This window comes from Eumetopias jubatus, unplaced genomic scaffold (genome assembly GCF_037043125.1).
Source record: "Eumetopias jubatus isolate StellerSeaLion01/CBP00866 unplaced genomic scaffold, mEumJub1_p1.0 scaffold_7, whole genome shotgun sequence".
NCBI lineage: Eukaryota > Metazoa > Chordata > Mammalia > Carnivora > Otariidae > Eumetopias > Eumetopias jubatus.
In genome coordinates, this window is record NW_028274813.1 from 115,082,327 (window position 1) to 115,095,860 (window position 13,534).

Genomic DNA, 13,534 nt, shown 5'->3' on the forward strand with positions numbered 1-13,534 from the left:
GTCCTCTTTGTGGGACATTTATCGGTTAACAGTTCTGTTTTGTATCAATGAATATCAAATTGTACTTACCTGAAAAAAAATCTAGTTATCTTTGTCATATTTATTATTTCAAGATGTGCTAAGATAGTATGTATTGGAAATTCTAGTAGCTTTCTTGTAATTTCATTTTAAAGATTTTTTTTTAACCCTCTGTCTCATAGATGAGGGGGAAATTTTCATTTTGTTCATTATCTCCTTCCTGATGCTGTCCTCTAGTTTGTACAGGTGATCAAGGAATAGGGAATCCGAGCTGGGTTCTTGGATTCCCATTTTGGTGTTTTCTCCATTACCTTAAACATTTCTTGATGAAATACTGGTGGTAAACCACTTTGTTAGGAGATAAAGTCTGTATTTGAAAAGTGTCGTTTTATTATTTGGGAGGGTTTTCTGATTTCATATCTAAATATGGCACCAAAAATCAATGGTCAAAAATTATATTCCCGGGGCGCCTGGGTGGTCCAGTCGTTAAGCGTCTGCCTTTGGCTCAGGTCATGATCCCAGGGTCCTGGCATAGAGCCCCCGCATCAGGCTCCCTGCTCAGCGGGAAGCCTGCTTCTCCCTCTCCCACTCCCCCTGCTTGTGTTCCCTCTCTCACTGTGTCTCTCTCTGTCAAATAAATAAATAAAATCTTTTTAAAAAAATTATATTCCCTTAAAAAATTAATATGCCTTAGATAAGTTGTCAGATTTTACTTCCTTCTTTCTTCCTAGATAATTTGTCTGTTGATAGTAGTGACTGAGTCAACCTTCTCCAATGCTTATCTCAGTTCTTTTTTATTTTTTAGCCATAGCATGTTATCACATCTAAGTTTGAACTCTCAAATCCTCTCCCTTTCCCACCTCTCTTTTACCATTTTCATCATACAAAGAGCTGTTCCTCCCACAAGCATCAAGACGTGACAGATCATTGATGCATTTTTCTTAAAAAATTCTTCCTTTTAGACTCTCCTGTCACTGCTGATTAAACATCCTAGCATCCATTTGCAATTCCTTGTGATTTTACTTTCATCAGCTCTCTTTGCATAGTTCTTTATAGTTGATGATTATTTTAATTGGTGATTTAATATACCAGTGTACTTATTTAAAATGTGCTTATAAAAACTAATCTTTATGTGGAATATAGGTTGTCCTGCCCTGATCCTCAAAGAGTTAATAAAACTAGTTTTCACTTTGCTTCCCAGAGGTAGTTTGGCACATTTCCCAGACCAAACCCCTAAGGTAAAGGTCAAGGTGCAGTAGATGATATTAAGGTGCAGAATTCGAAACTTGTATCTTACCCAACTTATAGTCCTCCTGAGCTCAGTGGGATCTCTGGTACATCAGAGCTTCAGAACATGATTAACAGACTGAAGAAGGCCTATAGAATATCGTTTAATGGGGAATTGTATGAGTGAGTACAGTGGGTGAGTCTTCAACATTTCTTGCTTTTTAGCGTCCGTATTGAGAAGCCCTTAGGAGCACAGAGCTGTGTTTCATGTATGTGGGGAGCAGGCCCAGGGAATTCCTCACGGTTTAATAGCAGCACCTCTTTCTATGGGTTTCACAATAGCTGAGGCTCATGGTAAATAGCCCATTGCTTGGGAAGAAAATAGACAAGAGGGGGTAGTCATGGTTTCTGAACCAATCTTTACCAATCCCTTTTGATAATGGAAAAGAAAGCTGTCTTTTAGTAATAATGAGGAGATTGGGGGAAAAAGGCAAGAGCAAGCTTGCGGAGGTTAGGAGCTTAAAAACAGCATTTTAGGAAACCTCTCAGATTAACTCTAAAATAAGAAGAGAATGGCACTTTATATTTATTGATATATAATTATATTATATATATACTTGTACTTTGAAATCAGAAATGGCTTACATTAACTTCTGCCCAATAAAGATCAATTTCCTTGATAATTTTAGTAGTTGATAAACTACTCAGTGATCTAGTCTTGACACTAAGTGGTGTCTAAGAGGGTCTCAGAAGTGTCACTTGGCTTTGTCTTTACTAATGCAGGGAAGTAAAGGCCCCTTCTTACCTTGATTTTATAATGCTCCATATTATGAGAAACCAGTTTTGTTTGGAGCCCTTCTTTCACGTTGATGCCCTAGGGCAGCCCATTAAGAGGCAGCATGCTTTACTGTGTGAGGCCTCCTTTACATAAAGCACCCTAGTGGCTGCTAGTGGAGTGGTTCCTTTCCACCTTACCACTGTCCTCGAGAGCCAGATACCAGAAAGGAACCTCCAGCTCATTGCTCACTCCCAGTATAGAGAGACCTCTGGCTCTGCCAGCTTTGAAAGAGTATTTTTGAAGTTGTATATCCAGCAGACCTCAAGGCTTATTTTTCTGTTCAGACACATGCATAATTTCCATAATGAAAGATTGCTAAGAAGGTACTCCTTCAGATCTACACCCTCAAATCCACAGGTGATGTATGTTCTGATGACACATGATCAAACAACGTACCACTTTTAAAGAAACTTGTAAATGCCATCATGCCAGTTGAAGATCCAGAAATAACGTGTCATAGTATAAGATGTTTGCTTCTTTCTCTTTGCCCACATTTTTAAAAAAGGGTGGCTCAGTTGTTAAGCGTCTGCCTTTGGCTCAGGTCATGATCCCAGGGTCCTGGAATTGAGCCCCACATCGGGCTCTCTGCTCCATGGGAAGCCTGCTTCTCCCTCTCCCACTTTCTCTGCTTGTGTTCCCTCTCTCGCTGTGTCTCTCCCTGTCAAATAAATAAATAAAATATTTAAAAATAAACAAATAAAATAAAAAGAAAAAACAAAAACAAAACAATTAGGAAGGAGGGTTGGTGAGGGTGTGACGGTCTAAGAACACTTTCAGAAACCATTAAAGATGCCTGATTTTGAATTTATTTTGTTGGCTAGCCCCTGAGATTTTCTAACTAGGCTAGTTTTCTCTACCAACATTTAATGACCATTCCATCCCCTTGTACTTATAGCAACAGAATTGACAGTTCAGGCGGGATGGGAAGTGGGGAAGATTGGAAGAGATAGCTATAAGCAAATGAGCAGGCAGCAGTGAAACAAGATTGAAAACACAAAGTAGTATGGATGCCATATTGTGGTATGTGGCCAACAGGATCTTTCAGATTCATTTTAATAGGTAAGATTAAATAGAATGCAGAACTTTCATTTCCATTCACTTTGCCTGCTGTATGCATGCAGGCAAAGGTTAATGATTCTGTCCTCCTGGCAACAAGACTTTCCTGGCCTCAGTTTACCTACTAAAGCAATTGCTTAACCTTATTTAGTCTAATCTCAACTTTATTCCTGATCCTTTACTAAATACTTCAGCATGTAGTAAAATACTAAATAAAGTTTATATAGTAAATTATTTGATGTTACAGTACTATAGGATAGTAAGTATGCTAAATACTTCACTAAGCACGTGTGTATTTTGTCTTTAACCAGTTAAGCATTCACCCTTCTCCACCGCTACCATGACCACCCCTTGCCTAAAAAAGTTTCACTTCTTACCTTCTTATTCTCAAGCTTCCTTCTGAGCTTACTGTACCTCCTCTACCAAACTGGATTCTTAGTATGTATGAATCAAGATAAATAGAAGGATCAGCCTATACGAAGGATTGCCCTGTATTCAGACAAGTATTTTAGGCCTTATTGCTGTGACTCTGGGGCTAGTTACTTCCATTTTGGGCAAGTATATGTATTCCATAAATCTAAATTTTAGCAAGACCTTTGAATGCCACTGTGACCACAGTCTGATTTGTTTCAGTCCCAAGACCCAGGAAGTGACAGAGGACTTTTCTCCACGGGATCCAAGATCCGTTGTTGTGAGGCAAGATGACGGAGGCTGCCCTTCTGTCCCAGCAGCGTTACCTCTCCCCGAACTGGAAAGGGAAGAGGAAAAAGAAGATGTTTCAGATACTATCGACCTGAATCCCTGTAGTGCAACCTACAGCAATTTAGGTAAGTGAAAAATTTCATATAAATAGTATTTAAACTTTGCCTTTTTAGGCACTATCCAAATGCTGTATTTCTCTTTAGAGATGGTTTTTGTTGCTGCATGGAGCAAAAGTTGGACAACGGGAGCCATAAATTTTCTTTTTTAAGTTTTTTTTTGTTTAATTCCAGTTAGTTATACAGCACAATATAAGTTTCAGGTGTACAACATAGTGACTCAGCACTTCCATACAGCACTGGGTGTGGAGCGATAACTTTTAATTCCCCTCAGAAGAAGTCCTGGTGTTTACTAAGAATATATTTTGAACACTTGACACCATGAGTCCTGTGCCATGTGCTAATGGTGTGACATGGTCCCTGCTTGAGGGACTCCCTGGAGGATTTCAGTATTATAAATGCAGTGATATACACTTGGAATATTTTTTATATTATACACAACAGGGTGTCAAAAGATGCCTTCCAGAGGATAATTCCTGAACTGATTTATCTGGTTGACAGAGGGAAGGAAGAGTATTCCAACCCAAGGCAGCAACCTGAGCGAAAGCATGGAAATGTGAAACAGCGTGGTGCCTGTGGATACCACAACAATTCAGTGTTACTAAAATATGAACTGAAGAGGGTGTCTGGGTGGCTCAGATGGTTAAGCATCTGCCTTCGGCTCAGGTCATGATCCCAGGGTCCTGGGATTGAGTCCCACATCAGGGTCCCTGCTCAGTGGGGAGCCTGCTTCTTCCTCTCCCTCTGCCGCTCCCCCTGCTTGTGCTCCTTCACTCTCTCTGTCAAATAAATAAATAAAATCTTTAAAAAAATAAAAAAATAAAAAAATAAAATATGAACTGAAGAGTTAGGATCATACATTTCAAGCTAAAACCTTAGACTTTTTTGCTCTTTGTCATAGTAACCCATCAAAAGTTTTTTTTTAATTTTTATTGTTATGTTAATCACCATACATTACATCATTAGTTTTGGATGTAGTGTTCCATGATTCATCATTTGTGCATAACACCCAGTGCTCCATGCAGAACGTGCCCTCTTTATTACCCATCACCAGGCTAACCCATCCCCCACCCCCGTCCCCTCTAGAACCCTCAGTTTGTTTTTCAGACTCCATCATTTCTCATGGTTCGTCTCCCCCTCCGATTTACCCCCCTTCATTCTTCCCCTCCTGCTATCTTCTTTTTTTTTTCATAACATATATTGCATTATTTGTTTCAGAGGTACAGATCTGTGATTCAACAGTCTTGCACAATTCACAGCGCTCACCATAGCACATACCATCCCCAGTGTCTATCACCCAGCCACCCCATGCCTCCCACCCCCCACCACTCCAGCAACCCTCAGTTTGTCTCCTGAGATTAAGAATTCCTCATATCAGTGAGGTCATATGATACATGTCCTTGTCTGATTGACTTATTTCGCTCAGCATAACACCCTCCAGTTCCATCCACATCATTGCAAATGGCAATATCTCATTCCTTTTGATGGCTGCATAATATTACACACACACACACACACACACACACACACACACACACACACACATACACACACACATATACACACACCACATCTTCTTTATCCATTCATCTGTCGATGGACATCTTGGCTCTTTCCATAGTTTGGCTATTGTGGACATTGCTGCTATAAACATTGGGGTGCACATACCCCTTCGGATCCCTACATTTGTATCTTTGGGGTAAATACCCAGTAGTGCAATTGCTGGGTCATACGGTAGCTCTATTTTCAACTTTTTGAGGAACCTCCATACTGTTTTCCAGAGTGGTTGCACCAGCTTGCATTCCCACCAACGGTGTAGGAGCGTTCCCCTTTCTCTGCATCCCCGCCAATATCTGTCGTTTCTTGACTTGTTAATTTTAGCCATTCTGACTGGTATGAGGTGGTATCTCATTGAGGTTTTGATTTGGATTTCCCTGATGCCGAGCGATGTTGAGCACTTTTTCATGTGTCTGTTGGCCATTTGGATGTCTTCTTTGGAAAAAATGTCTGTTCATGTCTTCTGCCCATTTCTTGATTGGATTATTTGTTCTTTGGGTGTTGAGTTTGATAAGTTCTTTATAAATTTTGGATACAAGCTCTTTATCTGATATGTCATTTGCAAAAATCTTCTCCCATTCTGTTGGTTGTCTTTTGGTTTTGTGGACTGTTTCTTTTGCTGTGCAAAAGCTTTTTATCCTGATGAAGTCCCAATAGTTCATTTTTCCCCTTGCTTTCCCTTGCCTTTGGCAGTGTATCTAGGAAGAAGTTGCTGTGGCTGAGGTCGAAGAGGTTGCTGCCTGTGTTCTCCTTTACGATTTTGATGGACTTCTGTCTCACATTGAGGTCTTTCAACCATTTTGAGTCTACTTTTTTGTGTGGTGTAAGGAAATGGTCCCGTTTCATTCTTCTGTATGTGGCTGTCCAATTTTCCCAACACCACTTGTTGAAGAGACTGTCTTTTTTCCATTGGACATTCTTTACTGCTTTATCGAAGATTAGTTGACCAAAGAATGGAGGGTCCATTTCTGGGCTCTCTATTCTGTTCCATTGATCTATGTGTTTGTTTTTGTGCCAGTACCGTACTGTCCTGATGATGACAGCTTTGATATAGAGCTGGAAGTCCGGAATTGTGGTGCTGCCAGCTTTGCTTTTCTTTTTCAACATTCCCCTGGCTATTCGGGGTCTTTTCTGGTTCCATACAAATTTTAGGATTATTTGTTCCATTTCTTTGGAAAAAGTGGATGGTATTTTGATGGGGATTGCATTGAATGTGTAGATTGTTCTAGGTAGCATTGACATCTTCACAATATTTGTTCTTCCAATCCATGAGCATGGAACGTTTTTCCATTTCTTTGTGTCTTCCTCAATTTCTTTCATGAGTATTTTATAGTTTTCTGAGTAGGGATTCTTTGCCTCTTTGGTGAGATTTATTCCTAGGTATCTTATGGTTTTGGGTGCAATTGTAAATGGGATCGACTCCTTAATTTCTCTTTTTTCTGTCTTGTTGTTGGTGTATAGGAATGCCACTGATTTCTGTGTGTTGATTTTATATCCTGCCACTTTACTGAATTCCTGTATGAGTTCAGGCAGTTTTGGGGTGGAGTCTTTTGGGTTTTCCACATAAGGTATCATATCATTTGCAAACAGTGAGAGTTTGACTTCCTCTTTGCCGATTTGGATGCCTTTGATTTCTTTTTGTTTTCTGATTGCTGTGGCTAGGACTTCTAATACTATGTTGAATAGCAGTGGTGAGAGTGGACATCCCTGCCGCGTTCCTGACCTTAGGGGGGAAGCTCTCAGTTTTTCCCCTTTGAGAATGATATTCACTGTAGGTTTTTCATAGATGGCTTTTATGATATTGAGGTATGTACCCTCTATCCCTATACTCTGAAGAGTTTTGATCAAGAAAGGATGCTGTACTTTGTCAAATGTTTTTTCTGCATCTATTGAGAGGATCATACAATTCTTGTTCTTTCTTTTGTTAATGTATTGTCTCACGTTGATTGATTTGCGGATGGTGAACCAACCTTGCCCCCCAGGGATAAATCCCACTTAGTTGTGGTGAATAATCCTTTTAATGTACTGTTGGATCCTATTGGCTAGTATTTTGGTGAGAATTTTTGCATGCATGTTCATCAAGGATATTGGTCTGTAATTCTCCTTTTTGATAGGATCTTTGTCTGGTTTGGAGATCAAGGTAATGGCGGCCTCATAAAACGAGTTTAGAAGTTTTCCTTCCATTGCTATTTTTTGGAACAGTTTCAGAAGAAGAGGTATTAATTCTTCTTTAAATGTTCGGTAGAATTCCCCTGGGAAGCCATCTGGCCCTGGGCTTTTGTTTGTTGGGAGATTTTTGATGACTGCTTCAATTTCCTTAGTGGTTATAGGTCTGTTTAGGTTTTCTCTTGCTTCCTGGTTCAGTTTTGGTAGTTGATACATCTCTATAGGAATGCATCCATTTCTTCCATGTTATCTAATTTGCTGACATACAGTTGCTCATAATATGTTCTTATAATTGTTTGTATTTCTTTGGTGTTGGTTGTGATCTCTCCTCTGTCATTCATGATTTTGTTGATTTGGGTCATTTCTCTTTTCTTTTTGATCAGTCTGGCCAGGGTTTTATCAATCTTGTTAATTCTTTCAAAGAACCAGCTCCTAGTTTCGTTGATCTGTTCTTCTGTTCTTTTGGTTTCTCTTTCATTGATTTCTACTCTGATCTTTATTATTTCTCTTCTCCTGCTGGGTTTAGGTTTTATTTGCTGTTTTTTCTCTGGTTCCTTTAGGTGTAGGGTTAGGTTGTGTATTTAAGACCTTTCTTGTTTCTTGAGAAAGGCTTGTATTGCTATATACTTTCATCTTAGGACTGCCTTTGCTGCATCCCAAAGATTTTGAGCAGTTGTGTTTTCATTTTCATTGGTTTCCATGAATTTTTTTAATTCTTTAATTTCCTGGTTGACCCATTCATTCTTTAGTAGGATGCTCTTTAGCCTCCATGTATTGGAGTTCTTTCCGACTTTCCTCTTGTGATTGAGTTCTAGTTTCAAAGCGTTGTGGTCTGAAGATATGCAGGGAATGATGCCAATCTTTTGGTATCGGTTGAGACCTGGTTTGTGACCTAGGATGTGATCAATTCTGGAGGATGTTCCATGGGCACTAGAGAAGAATGTGTATTCCGTTGCTTTGGGATGGAATGTTCTGAATATGTCTGTGAAGTCCATTTGGTCCAGCGTGTCATTTAAAGTCTTTATTTCCTTGTTGATCTTTTGTTTAGATGATCTGTCCATTTCAGTGAGGGGGGTGTTAAAGTCCCCCACTATTATTGTATTGTTGTTAATGTGTTTCTTTGCTTTTGTTATTAATTGCCTTATATAATTGGCTGCTCCCATGTTAGGGGCATAGATATTTACAATTGTTAGATCTTCTTGTTGGATAGACCCCTTAAGTAGGATATAGTGTCCTTCCTCATCTCTTATTACAGTCTTTGGTTTAAAATCTCATTTGTCTGATAGAAGGATTGCCACCCCAGCTTTCTTTTGGTGTCCATTAGCATGGTAAATGGTTTTCCACCCCCTCACTTTCAATCTGGAGGTGTCTGTGGGTCTAAAATGAGTCTCTTGCAGACAGCATATCGATGGGTCTTGTTTCTTAATCCAATCTGATAGCCTGTGTCTTTTGATTGGGGCATTTAGCCCAATTACATTCAGGGTAACTATTGAAAGGTATGAATTTAGTGCCATTGTATTGCCTGTAAGGTGACTGTTACTGTATATTGTCTGTGTTCCTTTCTGGTCTATGTTGCTTTTAGGCTCTCTCTTTGCTTAGAGGACCCCTTTCAATATTTCTTGTAGGGCTGGTTTCGTGTTTGCAAATTCCTTTAGTTTTTGTTTGTCCTGGAAGCTTTTTATCTCTCCTTCTATTTTCAGTGACAGCCTAGCGGGATATAGTGTTCTTGGCTGCATATTTTTCTCGTTTCGTGCTCTGAATATATCATGCCCGTCCTTTCTGACCTTCCAGGTCTCTGTGGATAGGTCTGTTGCCAATCTAATGTTTCTACCATCGTAGGTTACATATCTCTTGTTCCAAGCTGCTTTCAGGATTTTCTCTTTGTCTCTGAGACTCGTAAGTTTTACTATTAGATGTCGGGGTATTGACCTATTTCTTTTGATTTTGAGAGGGGTTCTCTGTGCCTCCTGGGTTTTGATGCCTGTTTCCTTCCCCAAATTAGGGAAGTTCTCTGCTATAATTTGCTCCAATATACCTTCTGCCCCTCTCTCTCTTTCTTCTTCTTCTAGGATCCCAGTTATTCTAATGTTGTTTCGTCTTATGGTATCACTTAGCTCTCGAATTCTGCCCTCGTGATCCAGTAATTGTTTATCTTTCTTTTCTCAGCTTCTTTATTTTCCATCATTTGGTCTTCTGTATTGCTGATTCTTTCTTCTGCCTCATTTATCCTAGCCGTTAGCGCCCCCATTTTTTATTGCACCTCATTAATAGCCCTTTTGATTTTGACTTGGTTAAATTTTAGTTATTTTATTTCTCCAGAAAGTGTTTCTCTTATAACTTCCATGCTTTTTTCAAGCCCAGCTAGTATCTTTAAAATCATGATTCTGAACTCTGGGTCCAACATTGTACTAATGTCCGTATTGAGTAGGTCCCTGGCAGTTGGTACTGCCTCTTGTTCTTTTTGTGGAGGTGATTTTTTCCATCTTGTCATTTTGTCCAGAGGAGAATAGATGAATGAGAGAACAAAATGGTAACAGGGTAACAACATCCCCAGCAAATATACTCTACACAAACTAGAAAAGACCTGAAACCGGGGGGAAAGAAAGGGAAGGAAAGAAAAAGATAAAAACAAACAAAAACAGAACAAAACAAAAAAACAGAATATGATCAAATATGGTCAGGCTGGTGCATAGATCAGTGCCACACACTAGATTTTAGGTTTGTTTTGGTCTGTTAGAAGAAAGTGCCTCCCAAAATTTTAAAGAAAGAAAAACTTATATATGTACAAAAATAAGTGTTGATACGATGAAGGGATGGAATATGACTGTCAAGATGAAAATTATAAAAAATTTTATAAAAGTAATTGATAAGAAGTTGTTTGAAAAAAGAAGAGGATTTAAAAAAGAGGGAGAGTATGTGATTCAGCAGGAGACTAGAACATAGCCATACACTAGAGATTTAGGGTATATTTTGATCTGTTAGAAGAAACTGTATCCCAAAATTTTAAAGAGAGAATAACTTATATATATATATGCCAAAAATAAGAGTAACTTCTATGAAGAGATAGAATATGACTCTAAAAATGAAAAATAAAAATGTTTTTTAAAAAAGGGATTGATAAGATGTTGGTTGAAAAAGAGAAAAAGAAAAATTCAAAAAAAAGACAGTTAAAAAAAATTAACTTTGAAAGACTATAAAGAATCATGGTAAAAAAGCCATGAATTCTATGTGCAGTATTCCCCTAGCACTGGAGTTCTTGCCGTTCTCATTGATCGGTAAACTTGGTCTTGGCTGGCTGTTCGTGCTGATCTTCTGAGGGAGGGGCCTGTTGCCATTGTTCTCAAATGTCTTGTGGGAGGCGGAATTGCCCCGCCCTTGCCGGTCCGGGCTAAGTAATCTGCTCGGGTTTGCTCTTGGGAGCTTTTGTTCCCTGCAAGCTTTCCGTACAGTGTTGGAGGATGAGAGTGAAAATGGCGGCCTCCCAATCTCCGCCCCCAGAGGAGCCAAGAACTCGGGGCCCCGCTCCTCAGTGCGCCCCCAGAGAAAAGCAGTCAGTCACTCCCGTGTCCCCGGTCTCCGGCCGCACTCCGTGCTCACCTGGCCTGTGACCGAGCGTTTATATCTCTGGCACGCGACCCCGTGTGGAGTCTCCAAACCCAGCAGATCCCTGTGGTGCGCTCCCGCGCCACTCCACCCCGGGAGAGGGAGGGGAGTCTCCCCAGCTCTGCCGCTTGCTGGGACCCCACTGGGTCCCCAGTGGCCCGACTGGGCTGCGGATCACAGATCACAGTTTATGGCCACCCCGAGCTGAAAGCCTGGGCTTCGGCTCCGTCTCTGCAGCCGGCTTCCCCGCTCTGATCCCTGGGAGCTCTGCTGCACTCAGGCACCCCCGGTCTTTCTGTGACCCCGAGGGTCCTGAGACCACACTGTCACACGAGAGTTCCACCCCCCGCTTAGCCACTGGAGCGACGTCCCTCAGCGGAGCCGACTTCTAAAAGTTTCGATACTATGCTCCGCGGTTCTATCACTTGCCAGTAGCAGCTGACGGAGGCCCCCTCCCCCACCATCTGTCCTCCTGAATATCACCTCGGATTCACTTCTCCGCACATCCTACCTTCCAGAAAGTGGTCACTGTTCAGAGAGTTGTTGCTCTTCTTTTCTTCAATCTCCTTTTGAGTTCGTAGGTGTTCAGAATGGTTTGATCCCTATCCAGCTGAATGCCTGAGACCAGACGAAATCCAGGTCTCCTACTCCTCTGCCATCTTGCTCCGCTCCCCCATCCAAAGGTTTTAAGCAGAGGAATAATGTTGATGAAATTTGTGTTTTAGAACATCCACTTTACAGGCTACCACGAGAGGATGGATTAGAGGTGAAGTATTTGGTAGCCTGAAATCTGGTAGTTGGATACTTTGGCAGGACCATGTCAGGAAATGAGAAAGGCCTCAACTAAGATAGTGGGAGGGGGAGCAGTAAACAAATTTAAGAGGCAAAATACATAAGGCTCAGTGGTTAATTTGATGTGAAAATCTATGATATATCTCAGATTTCTGGTTGGAGCAAGCAGACTCAAAGAAGTAAGATCTCAATTATTGTGGTGTTTAGGCAGAGGTTGAAGGGCCATCTCTCAGAGATGCAGTGAAGAGGAATCCTACAGTACAAAGAGGGCTGGACCAAGTTACCTCTAAGGTGTCTGCCAGTGCAAAGACTCTTCAGTTTTCCAATCATCTTCACTCTCCTTCCTTAAGTACCCAGTGACTTTCCATCTGTCTTCCTTCCTTGAGTGTCTCATAGTTTTCTTCTGAAAAGCAAAGCCTTGGGCTAAATAAGGATTTCTCATTGCTGTTCTCCCATGAAGTCAGGAGAGAGGTGAGTAGCATGAGTTGGACTACCACATGCACAGCACTAGCAAAATCCTTATGAACTCTGACCACCTCTTAACACCTGTTTGGAAATCAGTGGCATATAATAGAAAAGCATTCTTCTGCCTCATTTCTCATCTCTTTTTTTGTCTTTTCCCTTCATCGAGTCATAGTAAGGAAAAACTATTCTAAGATCAGCTAGTGTACTTGGAAATAAAGGAGTCCCTAAGAAGGCAAAAAGGTTGAAGTAATACTGTAGGAGAAATGCTCTAATACGTTCTTTTGGGAAACTCATCATAAAAATCCACATGCAGTTGAAAATACATTCTGTAAGGAAAAGACTTCCATTCTAAGTTCTAGAAGCTTTATGTGATCTGTGTGTTGGGGAGACCATATTACAGTTTACCCAAGCAACCATCTTGGATACCATTTTCCAGTTGGAATTATAGTCAAACAGCTTACTCAACTTCTCCCATTCTTTTATATTTTATGAAGCATCTTATAAGATGCAAAAACTATTGTTAATTTACTATAGTATACTCTCAGCATAATATATTAGCATATCTTTCAGACATTCTTATTGTACCAACATTTCTTTTGTGATGTCCTCAGTAAAATATATCACTAATTATTACTGATTATATGGCATCTTATGGCATCACTTTAAAAAATATTCATCAGCTGGGGTGCCTAGCTGGCTCAGTAGAGCATGCGATTCTTGATCTTGGGGTTGTAAGTTCAAACCCCACGTTGGGTGTAGAGATTACTTAAAAATTTTAAAAAATCTTTCAAAAAAACCATCAGCCAACATCAGTTAAAGTTAATTATTTTATCATATTTGTCTTCTCAGTTATGTAGATAATTAGTAAAAATAGAGCATTACTTCCATGAATATTCTAAGGCCTCACATAATATTAACTCATTTAATCCTCCCAACAACCTTCGCAATTTTGGTCCCCATTCATCAGATGAGGAAAGTGAGTCAGAGTGCCTTG

At 40.2% G+C, this 13,534-nt stretch overlaps 1 protein-coding gene across 5 annotated transcripts in view; it reads left to right on the top strand.

Annotated features, from left to right (window-relative positions):
- The window catches only part of PEAK1 (pseudopodium enriched atypical kinase 1), a 335,997-nt gene that overhangs the window by 275,813 nt on the left and 46,650 nt on the right, over positions 1-13,534 (top strand). For all 5 annotated transcript variants that reach the window (XM_088024907.1, XM_028092663.2, XM_028092665.2 and 2 more), the window contains one exon: positions 3,773-3,966. In XM_088024907.1, the coding sequence (XP_087881033.1) occupies positions 3,773-3,966 (194 nt within the window). The remainder of the gene's footprint in view (positions 1-3,772; positions 3,967-13,534) is intronic.